Raw genomic sequence first — 17,755 nt, forward strand, 5'->3', positions numbered from 1 at the left:
TGGAACCAGACACAAACACAGAGTCATGAGCTTGTCTTCCTTGCAACCAAAGAAGCCAGCCTCTAACAAAGACATCGTTGCCTCTGTGCACACAGGGCAAGAACATGAGGCCACCCAAGGGGAGACACTTTGATGTCCCCAGGGCCTGCAGTGACTGAGGCTGCAGGATAAAAGTTCACACTGCTCCACACCCTTGAAACGCAGGCCCCATCCATTGTCACAGAATCAGGCTTCTCAACTGTCCTGCCCCACTTTCCAGGATCCCTGGGGAAACTGAGACCCCTGTGAGGGCACAAAACACATGCAGGTGTGGAACAGGGGGTCACTGGGCATGCCATGTGCCCAGGGAGACCCAACACGTGTGAGAGGCTGATGACTTCCTATATACATTTTTTTTTCACTTCTTTTGTTTCTTAGAGTAAACTTTTAAAATTGCTCCCAAGCCTCCCTCATCTGTCAAGTTCCTCCCACCATAACTCCTGCCCTCACCACTGATTACTTTTATTGCCACCAGCAGCAGGTCATTGCTTTTCCCTCAATCCCTGAGCCTACGGCAGATTAATTAAATAGAGATGCCGACAAGAGCCCGCAGCCTTAAAATCCATCACTACGGAACAGGACTACGGTGGCCAGGAGAGATGATGACAGCGGAGCATGCCGAATGAACGGGAGGGTGGGAGGAAGGGCTTCGTGCTGCGGATTTGGAAAGACAGACTCCAGAGAAATAGCAGCTCTTTATGAGGACAGAATGGACTCCGTGTCCCATAAAGAGCTAATAGTTTGCCATGGAGCATATGAGCTATGGAAACGGAATTCAAGCTTGAAAATGGGCAGGGGAGGTCGGTGAATTATTGCTCTTTTTAACAGTACGTTCAGGGCTGGACTGTCGTGTCAGGCATGGCTGGATCCAGGGGCTCGAAGGACATGCTTGGCCCCAAGTTCCTCTCTGCCTCTCAGCTCAGCTCCTCTCTCTGCATAATGGCCTCATTCCCAGGCTCCACCTGGAGACGAGATAACTACAGTGATGCCGGCCTTCCAGCTCCAGCAGGAAAGAAAGAACTCCTCTTGACAGCCTAGTAGAGCCCTGAGACCCAGCTGGAGCCAGTCGGCTGAGGTCAAGTGCAGGATGGAGGATGGAGCCGCACCTATGTCACAAGGATGACTCTGGACGAGGACCCTGGTCACAGGAAAACCAGAGCAAGTGGTGCCTGACACCCAGAGGCCACAGACGTCCACCAAGCACAGGCAGGCAGAGGGGTGTGGGGAGGAAACCCAAGCCCGTGACAAGGAATCCCAAGTTCAGCCACCCCTGGCAGGAGAACGTCCTCCTTAGCACAGAAAGCAAGCTCCAATGCACAGGCAGGCGCTCCTCAGGAGAGCCCGGGAGGAGCCCGACCCCGAGCAAGGTTCTGTGCTGCAGCAAAGACCTTCAGAAAAATACTCCCACCCCAGCCACAGGACATTCAGAGAAACCAGACTCCCCAGCTGCACACACAGCCACTGAACAACACAAAAAGTGACACCAAGGGCCCACTAGACAGCAAGGCCACAACCACACAATGTTCACCTCCGATGTCAAGAGCCGCCTGGTGACAGGAATGACCCACCCTGGCACCAGTGACCCAAGGTGGGGCGGGTGTGGACGGCGACAGGACTCTCCTTGCTTGGCCAAACACACCAGGCACAGACGGGCATGAGGAAGGGGAGGCGGGCTTCCCTGTCCCAGGTGTGGCTGCAAATCAAAGACAACAGCTCTCCTCTAAGGTCCCGAGTTGTCCAAGCTAAAATCAAGGTGTCAGTAGGACTGCATTCTTTCCGGAGGCTCTATGGGAGAACCCATTTCCTTGTCTTTCTAGGTTCTCGAGCAGCCCCCTCTTCCTAGGCTTGTGCCGTCCTCTGTCTTCAAAGTGCATCGCTGCCACCCCTGCTCCTTCTGTCACATCTTCTCCCTCTTTGACCGTCCCACCTTTCTAAGGGCCCTTGTGATTACACTGGGGCCACCTGGACAAACGAGGATAATCTCTCCGTGTCACAACCCTTAAGTTAATCAATCAGAAAAGTCGCTCTTCCATGTTAGGTGGTACAGTCACAGATTCTGGAGATCAAGACATGGACATCTTCAGTGGACCAACACTACCACAGCATTTTCTAGATCCCAGACTCTGATCCAAGCATGTTATCTCCATGACATCACTTACTAGCTAATCCTCACCACAACCACCAATGAAGTACATACTACTTTAACACATCCTTGTAGCCCCCCGACTGGGAACAAAGGAACGAGCCTTGGACTGGAATGGTAAACAAGATATAAAAAGCTGCAGACTCAGAGGTGAGAAGGCTGGTTAGCCAATGACGGGTAAGATCCCCAGAGGGGGGCACCCTACGACAGGCACAGCCGCCTGAGTCCAAGAAGAATATTGTTAAGCAGCTGTTTCTCATACATTCCTACCTGATAAGCTGTAAGGCTCGCTGGTGCCAACACGAACATGATTTACCAAAACAGAGTCTTCTGACCTTGAGCCAGACGCTGCCTGTTAACCATTTCCCTCATCATTCTTCTTTGCTATATAAGACTGTGTAACTTAATAAAGCTTCAGAGTAGCCATCAGCTCTCTCCACATACGGTGTGTATGTGTACATGGTATCGTGACACCAACAATCCTAATTTTATGATTGTTCAAAGGGGCCGTGAGAGGTAAAGTGAGATGGTAAGAATAGTAATAATAATAATTATAACATTTGTTGAGGGACTACTACATACCAGACATTATTCTAAGTGCTTTCCGTGTACTAATCCAGCTCATCTTCCCCCAAAACCCTATGAGGAAAGTACTATTACAACTCCCATTTTACAGAAAAAGAAACTGAGGTACAGAAAGGTTACATGGCCTGTAAGTCAGCTGCCCAGGGAGCCCTCAGTGTCTTTACCACAGGAGTCGTTCATTCACTAATGTCCATCGTGACATGCAAGAAGAATGCAGAATGCCTAGTGCTTCCCAAGCCATTCTGGCCGTGACCGCCTTTTTCCTGGGGACATGTACAGGGTCTAGGTTGAAGTGACACCCTTGCAGAAAGGTGCACAGCTACAGGTGAAACAAGCCTTCCTTCCGTTGATGCAGCCTTTCTCCAGATGGGCAGACAGGATGGAGGAGACGCCCGCTCACTAAACAAGACACTTCAGCCAAAGGTAAGCACCCCCCCTTCAGGGCGACCTGAGAAATGTTTCAGTTGAGTCCTGACAGTTAACATGCAGGCAAACCGCACAGGGAGGGAGCATACAGCACCACCTCATTTAGTGGCATCTTGGCCAAGTGATCATTTTTCTACCTACTTGTGCTCTGATCAAGAATATTACTAATTATATCTAAAATATACTCAGTACTCACTCTGTGGTAGGCGTTATGCTAAGATGTCTACATGGATTGCCTCAGGAGGTAGGCGTTGTCAACTAACCCCATTTTATAGGTAAGAAAACCGAGGTACAGAGACATTAAGAAATCTAGCCAGAGCTGGGGTTGGAGGCTGGCTCTGATTCTCTGCACTTTGCTGTTCTGTTGCTCTCACCCCTGGCCTGGCGTGACTTAATCCTGCTGCAGGTTCATTACCTTGCAAATGTCTCAAGACTCTAGATTTAAAATTCCCTAAGTACACAAATTGATACAACTATTGCTAATAATCTAGCAAGTAAGTCTTACATGATTATGCACTTAGCAAGACTACAGAGCAGGGTTTTCCATCTAATTAGTCTTCCAGAATTCAAAAAACCAGCACTGTTTTTTCTAACTCATCTGCACGTGCACTCACCACATGCTGAGTGTCTGCTCTGCCAGCCAGCTGGGCCGATGAGGATGAAAAGCAGCCCCCTCCCCACCTGGGCTCAGTCTGCCCCTCACCTTCAGCTGTTTGGCCTTCTCTTTTCAGCATCTGGACAGCGCCTACATATTTCTTCAGTTGGACTTTGAGCACCTCGTTTTCCCTGCAGGTACAAGAATGTTAGAAAAATATATTTTAAAATTGGCAATTTAGACCCAAGGCAGGAGGAGAATCTGTGTAAAGAAAAATACACAATGTGCATCCTATAAATATTAATAAATTCTCTGTCTTAGAGATCATCACTGGAAAAGACTATGTTAGCAGGGGTACGTTTCCAGAATGCCTTTGAGAACTGTTCCTTCATGATGGAAAGACGCACTAACTGGTTCCAGTGCTCACAAATTCAGGATGCTGACATGTGTTCTGCTCAGGTTATCTGAATCCAACAATCTGTTAGGTGCCCGTTCTTTGTCAGGTACTCTGTAATACATAGTTCCATTTAGAGGAGCACATACTCAGTACTGTGTACTTGGGGAACATTCAGGTATCTTTGTTAACTACAAGTATAAACATTTACTATTTTCCAGGCATCACATGAAGTCTTCCAAGTCATTTAATCCTTCCAAGATATATACTATCACAACACCCATTTTACAGATGAGGAAACAGGCAGAAAGAGGAGAAGCAGCTGACCAAGTCCACACCCACCCCCATGTGAGCCTGTAGCATGGAACACGGAACTCAGGCAATGCAAGACCCCCCCTCTACTAAAGTCACTCCCCAGGTACACTGGCTGAGAAACAGGACACGAGGATCAGGAGAGAAAACTACCATTTGTCGAGTATTTAGCACACAGGTCAGGCTTTACATACGTGACCTCCCTGACACAAGCATGCACCCATTCATCCATTCTTAATTCAGTGGAAGCATGTTCGTGAAAAAGGTCACATGACCAAGGCCAAGGTCATAAGTAAGGCACACTGCCAAGATACAAACCCAGGTCTCTCTGCCTCCACAGCCCAGAAGAGCTTTCTTCTGTCTCTTTTGGAATGTGGAACTGGCTTCTCACTGGCTACCCCGGAGAGAGGTGCCTCTTGCACATTTTCTGTTTCTGCTCCTCCCTCAACAAGGTCTTGAATCTGAGTGCTCTTAAACATGCTGGAGTACTTCCTCACGATGAAAAGTGCTTCAAGATTGAGTGTCTTTTATGATTATAAAAAATAGAACACTCATTGCAAAATAATCAGAACACATTTAAGAAGAAATGTTAAAAAAAAAAATCAGCTAAAAGCTCAACACCTTGAAATAAACCCCACTAAATTTTTATACCTGTAACTGAAAAATTGTGCTCTACACTGGAAACTGACACAACATTGTAAACTGACTATAACTCAATTTAAAAAAAAAGAATAAAAAAATGAAAGATATTAATTAATTAAACAATTTAGAGAGCTGATGCCATTTTAAAAACATAAAAAAAAATTTTTATATCCATCTTACCATTTCCCTCCAGGCATGCACACACATACACACACACACACCCCTGAATGTAATTATTCACAGATAAAACACCTTTCACACTCCCTTAAATTTTTTCATTTGGAATCATTTTTTCCATTGTCTACTGTTCCACTCACCCCTTCCCCTTGGCAACCAGTGTTAAAAACCTGGTACACACATTGCATGCCTCCCCCCATGCTCATGTAGTCACTACAAACCCAATGCACTATATAGAGTTTACTTTGCAAAACTTGATCTATTTGTGGATGGAAATGCCATTCCTTGGTATGAATATGCCACGTATTCGCTCAGGGGAAAACTTGGGACTGCCCATCCCTGGTTGTGTCTGTCTGTTTTCAGTGCGTCTGGCTGTATCCCAGCCCACAGAGACAGCACTCTGCTGGTATTTTGCTTTCCTGCGCTGTATTTTGGCAGAAGGAATGTCAGTACCAACTGCAGACACTACCATATACTTAGGTGTCGCCTGAGAACTCTACCTCCATCTCAGAAGCTTGAGAGAACATAAAACATGATGGAGGCCCTTAATTATCGCCTTCCTCCTAGACACCCTGTCACGGATGCTTCTATAGGCGGCGGCAACTTCTCTGTCTGTAACACGAAGAGCGAACTTCTGAAGCTAAACAACTAACAAGCCTTGAAAAGGTCTGTAGGAGGGAAAATCCTCCCTGACAGACATGGTTCGTTCAGCTTGTTTTCCTGGGTTCCCTTGCACGAATCTTGTCATTCACCTCACCCTACTCCTCAGCCCCGCGTGTGAATTCCAGGCACGTATTATCTTAAAACGAGGGGAAGAAAGCAATTGATGTGCATATCTATTTGGCAGAATTTAACAACAGTCCACGCAGAATGCTGTCCAAGAGGCAGGTTCATTAAGGCTGACGGACAGGTGAGCCACGTCGACCTCTGGCTGCCACGCTCGGCTGCCCTGTTCATCTTCATCTCTGCAGCCAGCACTACCATGTCCAAGCGGCTGCTTTTCTTCTGGTTTGGATCAATCCTGTAATAGCATCCTAAGACTACCTAAATATCAGACCTAACATTTTAATACAGATCCAACTCCCATCAAAACGATGGGAATTTGTGGAGACTGTATCATGGATAGAAACCTTCGGGAACCATAAATTCATCCCAGCCAACTTTGTACCAATGAACTTGTTTGCCTTTTGTGGGAAATAAACACTTTCAGGTCAGTGGAACTGCTTCTGAATGAAGCTTGAACACCTGGAAGGGACGCTGACCTCCCCAAAGAGGCAACTGGCCCCTGACCCCAGGGAAGATGAAGTCCTTTTTAAGTCTCATTTTGAAGTAATTATAGATTCAGAAACTTGTAAAGATATTACCGAGAATTCTTGTATACCCTGCCCAGTCTTCCCCAGCGGTTACGTCTTCCCTAACTACAATGCGACAGTAAAACCAGGACTCCCACACGGGCACCCTGTGTGTGTAGTTCTATCCAGCCCCGTATTTAAACGATACTCATAACAATCTGAGGGTGGGATACAGACTCAAAGGACCACAGCAGTCAGACAGATGAGGCCTGGGGGTAACGCAAAGGAGGCATAAGACAAGAGGGTCCGGGGGCAGGAGCTGTAGCAAACTGGAAAGTTCTTGTCCCACCAAAAGGTTATTTGAAAAAAAAAAAAAAAACAAAAAACCTAGCATTTTAATGGCCCAAGAAAATAACTCCCAGGCTCTGAACAAGTAGTTTGCAACTAGCCAACAGAACTTTAATTTGTAAACAGAGGAACCACATAGAATGTATCATTCCTGATTATCAAATAAAAATGTCATTTTATTTGCCACCTCATGAGACAATGGAATGGATCGATTAACGAAGAGCACCCTAACTATGAAAGGCCGCAGAAACTACCCACGTGTGAAAGAGGCCGAGACCATGGTTGAGGCTCATCCCAACAGGGGCCTTCAACCCAGCACAAATCCCACCACAGGCACCCGTCAGCCTGTGCAGGCGCGAGGCAAGGGGAGCGAAAAAGACCAAGCCTGACCAGGGCCCCAAGGCACCAGCACCCACTGCGGGCCCAGGAGTCGGGCTTCCAAGCCTGGGTGCCTGTCCTCTGCGTGTGCATGCACGCACGTGAGCATACACGTGTGTGGGGACTGAGAGCCACAGAGCCCAGAGGGCCACACACACAGGTGCTATTAACCAGAACTCATCTCCGAGCAGAGTCGCATGGCTTCGACTTCTACCTTTTTTTGGTTGCCGTTGTTCAGCTATGTTCTCTCATTGTCTGTGACAAAATAATGTTTGAAACCCAAAATAATGTTCGAGAACCTTGCATTGCCTAGTCTCTTAAAATTTTACACTTAAAGAAATGCTAAGAGTGATGATGAAGTGGCTGTGGGGCAGGGGCCCCCTTTACTGTCTGCAGGCTGTGGAGAGGCGCCGCCCCACCTCCACCCCATCCACACTGGCGGAGGTGAGAAAGCGAGCCTGTGAGGGCGAGACCGCTGAAGGAAGCAGCACAGATGGCTGCAGCCCTGGTAGCTGGATCTGAGGGCAACTCTCTCCTCCAGTTCATGGGAGTTCCCCCTCTCTGGACCTCCGGTGCACACAGCTCAACTGGAGATCGCCCAAAGACACCTGGCTCTTTTTGCAACCCACAGAGTATTTTAATCAAATCCTAACACTCTATCTGGAAAACCGCCTAGATAGGTGAGGCAGGGGGCACTTTGCTGACAAGGAACTGTCAGCACTCAGACCTTCTAATGAGATGGGCTGCTCGGGGGTCCTGAGGGTTCGACCAGCTTCTCCGCCTTCGCCTCGAGCACAGTTACTGGTGCGGCCAGTGTACTTCTCTCCTTCTGTGACCAGCCGGCAACCCATCTGTCAACGACTGGGCTCTCCTCTCCCCGAGGACTGAGTCTCTCAGCTGCAGTTTTCTACATCTGCCTGGAACGAGGAGAGGGTGGGGGTGCCCCCAGCGATTACCCCACAAGGGTGAGGATGACAAAGCCACCAGACGAGGAGGCACAGGGTGGGGGCTCGGTCAGGCAGACTCTTTATTTCATGGCCCAGGCAACTGCAGTGGGAATCCAGCCCCGCTCAGGAAGGTAAACTTGTAGAACCCTCCCCTCTCCACTGCCTCTTTAGTTAACTGTCCAGTTCTTTCTACTCCTGGAGGGTGGTGGGATCCAACTACTGCACAGCAACCCAAATAGAATCTCCCGAATGTGGCTCATCCCTGAGGCCCTTGGAGGGGTTCACCAATAACACCTGGGCATTTCCTCTGGTATGTTTCTTAAAAACCAATTTTCCACTTATGACAGTGATACAATGGGTCCTCTGGAAAGCAATTTAAAGGTTTTTCAAAAGTGGATTGAAAGACAAATATTACGGAATGAATGACACGGGTGACACAGAGGCGTGACAGAAACCATGAAGGTGGTGCACAGTGACAGATTTGAGGAAGAGGACCTTTGCTTTAGATAAAACAAGGGTATAAGGAGAACAGCTTTCCTTAAAGTGTGCTTCCCGAACTGCATTTCCGGGGATGGCAAAGGGCTGAGAGGAAGGGATGGGAGGTCAGAGGTAAGTATGTTTAGGAAAAGATGAAGCTAAGCACTATTAGGAACATTCTCCCTCCCTCCCCCTCCTCCCCAGGGCTTCTCAGAGCTGTCAATATATTTAACCTCATTGACCACCTATTAATTCCTCAAACCTTACCATTTGTGAAACGCTGCGTTTTCACACTGGGCACAACCCTCTAAGAGGGGCAGAGAAATCTCAATGGGAAAAAAACCATATCTCTGTCAGAACAGCGCTGCCCACGTGGACTGTGGCAGGGATGGGCATCCGAGACGTGTACGCCTCCCTGAAGACCGTCCATGAGACTTAAGTGAGAAGCAGCTCAGCGCCAAGACCCCCTAGGGGTAAAGCCTGCTCCTCATTCAAAAGCGTCCTATGCGTTTAATAGGAAATACGCTTTTCTGCCCACAAGAGTGTTGGCCTCCGAGTGGGCACTGAACGATCAAGGTGTTGCAGACATGCTCCCATGCCATTTGCAGAGCAGCTCCGCAAGAGGGGTTATTATCATCTCCGTCTTTCATTCCTCTCATTTTACAGATGAAGGAACTGAGGCTCAGAGGGCTCAGTGGCCTATCAAAAAATTCACACAGCTAGTACAAGGCAGGGCCACACCTCTAAGCATCTCCAAGTTTATGTCCTTCTCTCGGTCACATACTTGGTCTCAGTGGATTATTAACAATGCGTCACGAGGTTCATTCTACTACACCCATTTTGCAGATGGGAAAGCTGAGCCCCAGAGGGTCAAACAATATGTACCCACCTGGGATTCAAACCCCTGTCCTTTAACTCCACAGTCTCTCGGTTCATATAAATTTAGGGAAATAAATTAACTGTACAAAGTTGAAAACATGAACCTTTGGAAGAGTCCACTGGAAAATGAGGGCTGATGAGCATGGGTCTGCAGAATCTCCTGGGTAGACTGCTGTGCAAACATGAACAGGATTCTCCTCACCAGCCAGCCTGGTTCAGAGGTTAAGGAACTTCCCTAGGGTCACACAGCTCAAGCCTCTAGCTCCCCATCAGCAGAAATCTCACAAATAGAAGCACTTGGTCCGAGCCAAGCTTTGGCCAAACGTGAATCAAAAGCCTCAAGAACTGTCTACTTTTTGATCCAACAACTCCATTTCTAGGAAACTATGCTCAGGAAACAAGAAGGAGCAGAAGTCTCAAAACATACACGAGGACATTATGAATATTATCAGAAAGAAACCGGTTACAAATTAAATGTCTGACATTAGAGGAGTGAAAAGATAAATTACAGTGTATCCACTGTAACAGGACACTACGAGGCTGCTGAAGCTGTGATGAACGTGTGTTTATTAACGTGGAGGAACATTTACAATATACCATTATGTGATGGCAGCAGAGTTACACAGAGTATTTTACAGAACATATTTACTATAACCCCTCAGATATATTTATTGGTATATATTTGCTTTAGAAATATATACACCACAACGTTAACAGTGCTTATTTATGAATGATGAAATCAGGAGAAAAACAATTTTTATATGCCATCAACGTGCTTTACCAGCACACTAGGAAAAGTAACATATGAAAAGTAAGGTCAGACCTACAAAAAACAAAAGCAACTCTACAGCTAACACCATATTTAGTGGTGAGAGACTGAATAGTTTCCCCATAGGACTGAGGACAAGGTAAGAAGTCTCTCTCAGTACTCCTATTCAGCACAGTCCTCGAGGTTCTAACAAGTGAAATGAGGTTTTTAAAGAAGAGCATGCAGTTTGGAAGGAAAAAACTAAAACTGCCCCCACTGCCAGATGACATGATTTTCTGCATAGAAAATCCCAAGAATCTACAAAAAAGCTCCTCAAACTAATGTGAGTTTTTCAAGGTCAAATACAAAACTTAATTGTATTTCTATATATTAGCAATGAACAATTAGAAAGCAGTATTATAAAAAGAATCATTCAGCACAGTGACAAAAGCTGAAAAACACAGGTATAACTCCAGCAAAACATGTCCAGGATCTGCATGCTGAAAACTACAAAACACTGACGCAAGAAATCAAAACCCAACTACAAGATGTAAATATCAGCCTGTAAGACTCAATTAACAAACTATTCTATAGATTGACTACAAGTCCAATAAAAATCCCAGCAAGATATTTTATACATATACACTAGCTGATTCTAAAATTCACACAGCAAGGCAAAGAAGCTAGAGTAGCCAAAATCATTTTCAAATAAAAGCAAAATCTAAAGGACTCACATTACCGAATTTTAAGACTCTCTATAAAGCTACGATAATCAAGGAATATAGTACGGGTAAATGACAGACCAATAAAACAAAGTGCAGAAATAAAATCACACAAATACGGCCCAGTAATTTCTGACCAAAGTACAAAGGCACTTCAGGAAAAATGATGGTCTTTTCAACAGATGCTTTGGGAACAGCTGGACATTCATATGCAAAAATAAATAAATTTCAAGTAACACCTCATACCTTATACAAGTGTTAATTCAAACTCCACGACAGATAAATATAAGACATAAAGCAATAAAACTTGAGAAAGTCTTCACGCCTCACCTGGGATTAGGCAAGGAGTTCTTAAATTTAACATCAAAAGCATAAGCCGTAATATTACAAAATGTTAAACTGCTCTCTGAAAGACATCGTTAACTGTATGAAAAGACAAGCTACAGACTGGGAGAAAATATTTACAAATCAGATAAATAATAAAGGACTTTATCCAAAATAAAAAAAAGCACGCTCAAAACTAAAACAAAACAAAACAAAAACAAAAACAAAAACAAAAACAAAAAACCTGACCAATAAAAAAAAGGAGGAAGGGCAAAAGATTTGAACAGGCAACTCACCAAACAAGACAGACAGTAAATAAACACATGAAAAGATGCCAATCATCATTAGCCATTAGGGAAATACAAATCAAAATCAGCGAGTTAACACTACAAACCTATTAAAATAGCTTCAAAGATTTTTAATGACAATATAAGTACAGGGGAGAATGCGGAGCAACTGAAGCTCTCTTCCCTTGCTGGCAAGAATGCACAATAGTTTGGTGACTCTGGAAAACAATGCAGTAGGTTTCTATGAAGTTAAACAGACGCTAGTCATATGACCAAGAAACTCACTTCTGAGTACTTTTCCTAGAGAAATGAAAATTTACTGTTCACACAAAAATCTCTACATCAATGTTTATAGCAGCATTATTCATAATCACCAAAAACTGGAGACAATTTAGATGCCCTTCAATGGGTAAATGGTTAAACCGTGGTCCATCCATACAAAGGAATACTGCTCTTCAATTAAAACGAAATGCAATATTGACAGATACAAGGACTTGGATAAATCTCACAAACATGACGCTAAATTAAAGAGATGAATCCCAAAAGGCTATACGCATGAGCTTATGTATATGACATTCTAGGAAAGGTAACACTACAGGGGAGGCGGACAGATGAGTCCAACCACAAAGGGGAGGTAGGAGAGGATTTTTGGAGATGATGAAACTGTTCCATATCCTGAGTGTGGTACATTTAATCTATGCAGATCTTAAAACTCATGCAACTGTACATCTTTAAAAAATGAATTTTACTGTATGTACATTAAAACCAAAAAAACTGAGTTAATAAAAAAGAGTATGAGAAAGGAGAAATAAATTAAATAAATACACAAGTAAGAAATTAATAACCTTTTAATCTGGTCCTGTGACAAGTCAACTAAGAAATTAAAAAGACTGATCATCTTGCAAATAAAGAAAAGAAAAGAAAGGAGAAGGTGGGCCACATTCATCACTGTTCCTGCCTAGAAGACAGCCCAGGAGGCACCTGTCACTGACCGGGGTCTGTAATCCAGGCACTGGGGGAAGACACTGTACAGCTACAGGTGTGCTGACTGCCGAAAGGGGGCAGGAGAATAAGAACAGGAACACAGTCAGCTTCCGACACAGCAAATTTGTTTTTACTCTTTTCTCTCTCTTACTATCTTAACTGTGATTAAATATACATAACATAAAACTTACTATCTTGACCATTTTTAAGTGTACAGCTCAGTGGCATTAACTACCTTCACTCTGTGATGCAACCACGACCACCATCCAGAACTTCATCTTGCAAAGCTGAAACTCTACTCACAAAACAACCACCCTCCATTCCCACCCCAACCCCCCGCCAGCCCCTGGCAACCACCCATTCTGCTTTCTGTCCCCGTGAATAATGTCCCTTTACTTTTAAGAAAGATGATTTAAGCAAATGTTACTGCCAACAGTGGTGCAGCTTTGCACGTGGCTTTGAAGAAAGGGGATGCCAATTCAAAACTCGGTTTGAAACGTGACTCAGTGAGCAGTAAACAAGCATCATTTCAGGACATCTCAACAGAAGGAGGCCAGTCAAGCCCGGCTTGCTCCAGCTTCTGTCACACACGCCACAGCACTTGCGCGCGACTTCAGTGCATTGAGAATTGCTGGATGCAACGGAAGCTTGAAAGTTCCTTTCCAAGATCCTGACTTAACCAGAATCAAAGACCAGCTTATGTTCAATTCTAGATTCAACTATTTTATTACCTTTTAATTCTTAGAAAATTGTCCGCTCACATCCAGAGCATAAGCTACTTTAAAATCCACAGAGAAAAAAGCAGGGTGTAAATATGGCTGGACAACTGGGTTTAACCTCTACTGAATGCTGCACTAGTTTAACCACATCAACCTATCCACTCTCCGGAGCCAGACAGGGGGTAGAGTGTTTGCTACAAAAAGGGATCAATTAAATCTTATTCATCCTGCAGGTATTTACTGAGTGCCAGGCATTGACTGAGGGGCTGGAAATGCATCAACAAACAATAAGGAATATACAAATATGTCAAACTGAATCACTAGAAATTCACACCCTGTATATCAACTATATACTTCAATTTTTTTAAAAAAAAGGACAAAATCCCCTGAACTTTTGGAGCTTCACTTATTTTCCCAATTTTCTAAGCTTAATTTTATTTTTCTGTTTGAACAGGCACAGGCTGTAACCCTTGGAAAGTAAAGTAAAAGAAAAAAATAAAGTATAGTAAAATTTTTTCCACCCTTGCATCAGACCATCCCCGAGAGGTTAACTCAACTCTGGGTTCTTGGTGGTCTTTAACCAGCTTTCCCATCATATGCTGATTTAACTTTCGATGATGGACATTTAAAGATACACAGGAAAGCGGACCGACCAGTACAGTGACCCTCCATGTGCCCACCCCCAGGTCTCCAACTTACAGCCAGTCTTGTTTCTTTTTAAGCCCTACCTACCCATAACCCACATAACTCATTTTGAAGTCAATCTCAGACACATAGTATCATCCATAAAAACGTCAGGATTTACCTCTCAAAGTCAAGGAGTCCTCATTTAAACCTAATCCCAAAACCAGCATCACATCTAAAAAAGTACCCAAATATCCACTGCTCCCAGTCGCTCCAGGTTTTTTAGCAGTGAGTTCAGTCAGTATTGGACTTACATTTTCCTGGGCTTTTACTATAAAAGACTGTATCTTTTATACACATAAAGCCAAAGAGGAAGCAGGGTACCTGGCTCTACAGTTATCCAGTTCTGGGTCCAAATACCAGTTCTGTCCTGCCCAGCTGTGGGCCGACAGTTCTATGGCTTTTCTGAGCCCAGGATTCCTCAGCTCCCAAGAAGGAGGGGAGGAGGTGAGCCTTGCAGGATTGAGATGATTAGTGATAATGGGTAGAAAGTATATGAGTCAGTGCCCAACACCCAGAGGCACTCACTAACGGTAACTCCTCTTTTTCTCTAGGAATATGCGTTAGATTCGAATCACATAAAACCTGGGTTCCTGACAAGGGCTGTGCTTTAAAATAAACAGTGTGCTTCTCCCAGGATGCACGAAAATGGACTGTGCTCTCACAACCAGCACGTGTTACCCTATGGGAGGCTTTACCAGCAAGGTCATCAAAAAGCATCTACTGAACAAGAGCTGGGTGCAGGAAACAGACAAGGACCCTGCCCTCCCGGGGTTCACCATCTGGTGGTGAAGAGAAGATCAAGCCTGGCAACCATGATGCAGAGCAGAAAAGCCAACTGGAGGCGGCAGCACAGAAATCAGAAACATCCAGAACCAGGCAAGCCTGCGTCAGCTGTCAGCTCCAGGTCTTACCAGCATTTTGACATCACCACAGCGGGGCGGGGGGGGGGGGGGGGGTGGAAGAGGAGTGGGAGTGGTGATGGGAGTGGTGACGGCAGTAACAGTGCGAGTGGAGGGGCAGAAGCACCATCGAAACCCTTACGCGGTGCTCACCCGGCATCAAGCACCGCTCTGAACACTTCTGTGGTAGGCAATCTCTAAAACGTCCCCTAGTGATGCCGGTCGTCACAACTATGTGTTAATGTCCACCGCCTCACGTGAGTTTGAATTGGTCTTACTCACTTCTAACAGCCGAAGTGATGGGCTGTCCCTTCTGGGATCAGTTATAAAAAGACTATGACATCCACCTTGGATGCCCTCTGGCTTGTGCTTGTGCTCCCTCCCTCCCTCCCTCTGCTCACCAGCTGCCCTGTCTTGAGGACACCTGGGCAGGCTATGTGAGGCCCACATGGTGAGGGATGAGGTCTGCCAGCAGCCACTTGAATCAACTTAGAAGCAGATTTTCCAAGCCCAGGAGAGCCTTGGGCTCTACCCAACATCCTGCCTGCAACCTCATGAGGCCTTGAACCAGTCAAGGAACAGGCTTCAGATAAGAGGTATCAGCTAAGCTGTGTCCAGATTCTATAAGATAGGTAACTATAAGGTAATAAATGTGTTGTTTTAATCTGCTAAATTTTGGAGTCATCTGTTACACAGCTGATAACAAATACAGCTACACATGCATTCATTCATTTCATCCTTACAATTATTCTACAGGTACTTTGATCCTCACTTTCAGGCCAAGGAACAGAGAGGTGAGAACGACAAAGAAAAGCAACAACATGCTGAAGGCAGTTCACTTCTCCGACCCTCGAGTCCCTCATCTGTCCCAGTGCAAGTCCTGCAGTCTCAGTAATTCCACGTCCAGCCAAATGTGTGCAAGGTGGACGTACGTCTCTGCGGCTCTGTCTACTCACCTCAACAGTGCAAGAAGACTGAGGGCCTCACAGGATTGCTGCAGAAAGTATGTAATTTATTCAACAGTGGCTTTCCAGAAACCTGCTACGTACCAGGTATTGTTCAGACAACAGAAATGGAGGGCATAACCAGAAAGACCAAGTCTCTATACTCACAGAAGTGACATTCACATGGAGAGGCTGTCAGACCAGTCCAGGAACAGGCTTCAGATAACAATGAGGACTACAAAAGCTCAAGTCTCACCTGTTAGAACAGCTAAAATCCAGACACTGACAACACCAAATGCTGGCGAGACTGTCGAGCAACAGGAGCTCTCAGTTACTGCTGGTGGGAACGGCAAACGGTAGAGCCACTTTGGAAGACAGTCTGACAGCTTCTTACAAAACTAAACACACTCGTCCCATGTGATCCAGAAGTCATGCTCCTTGGTGTTTACCCAAAGGAGCTGAGAACCTATGTCCCCACAAAACCTTGCACACAGCATTTAGTAGTTTTACTCAAAACTGCCAAAACTTGGAAGCAATCAAGATGCCCTCTGATAGATGAATGAATAAACAAACTGTGGTACATCCAGACAATGGAGTATTATTCAGTGATGGAAAGGAACAAGCTACCAAGTTATGAAAAGACACAGATGCAACTGAAATGCATGTTGCTAAGTGAAAGCCAATTTGAAAAGGTTACAAACTTGACGATCCCAACTAGATGACATTCTGGAAAAGGCAAAACTATGGAGAGAGTAAAAAAATCAGTCATTGCTGGGGGTTAGGAAGGAGGGATGAACAAGGGGAGAACAGAAGACTTTCAGAGAAATAAAATTAATCCGCATGATACTGTAATGGTGGACACATGTCATTATACATTTGTCCAAACCCAGAGTGCACACCCTAATGTAAGAGTGAACCCTAATGTAGACATGGACTTTGGTTAATAATAATGCATCCATGTTGGTTCGTCATTTGTAACAAACGTACTACACCAACGCAAGATGTTAATAACAATGGAAATTGGTGAAGAGGGCAGTGATGTACATGGGAACTCTCTCTGGACTTTCTGTTCATGTTCCTGCAAATCTAAAACTGCTCCCCAAAAGCCTACTAACTTAAAAATAAATAAATAAAGCAAGGGAAAGGGACACAGAGTACAGGGTATTTTAGACAGTCATCTGAGAAGGGCTTTCTGAAAGGTGACAAAGAGTTAAGACCCAAAGGAAGTGGACTGTGTACAAGTCGGGGAAGGTCTTGCAAAAATGCAGATTCTGACTCAGCGTGTCCAGGTAGAGCCTGAGACGACATTTCTACAAAGCCTGCTGCCGGATGCCGGTATCACTGGACCTTGGACCACACTTGGAGCAGTGAGGCTCAGGGCAGAGGAACAAGCCAAGGAAGAGCCCCACAGCCAGTGTCCGGCCTGCTTCTGGAAGCCAAGGAGCTGGAGCAGGTGAGGAATCATGAGGGACCCCAAAGTGTGAACTTTCTTCTAAGCCCGAAGGGCAGCCAATAAAAGGTGTTAAGCAGGGAAATGGCATGCTGTGTGGGGAAAACAAAGAGTGGGGTGAAAAGAGGACAGGTGTCAGACCAGAAGGATGCTACTGTGATCATCCATCCAGGCAAGAAATGACGATGGCCAGGACCAGGAGGACTGGGGTGGTGGCAGTGGAGACAGAGAGACATATTCAGATACTCATCTCTAGAAAGCCCGGCCAGATCCCACCCCCCGCCCCACAGACGCCTGCCTGTTGGCCGCCCTGCAGTTTTCTTTAAAAGCATCAAGAAAGGAAGCAAATCACAGAGG

At 45.4% G+C, this 17,755-nt stretch overlaps 1 protein-coding gene across 4 annotated transcripts in view; it reads right to left on the reverse strand.

Annotated features, from left to right (window-relative positions):
- SNX29 (sorting nexin 29) overlaps positions 1–17,755 on the reverse strand; it is a 591,891-nt gene that overhangs the window by 298,792 nt on the left and 275,344 nt on the right. For all 4 annotated transcript variants that reach the window (XM_064478172.1, XM_010980034.3, XM_031433266.2 and 1 more), the window contains one exon: positions 3,897–3,979. In XM_064478172.1, coding sequence (XP_064334242.1) covers positions 3,897–3,979 — 83 coding nt within the window. The remainder of the gene's footprint in view (positions 1–3,896; positions 3,980–17,755) is intronic.

Source organism: Camelus dromedarius, chromosome 24 (genome assembly GCF_036321535.1).
Source record: "Camelus dromedarius isolate mCamDro1 chromosome 24, mCamDro1.pat, whole genome shotgun sequence".
Classification (NCBI taxonomy): Eukaryota; Metazoa; Chordata; class Mammalia; order Artiodactyla; family Camelidae; genus Camelus; species Camelus dromedarius.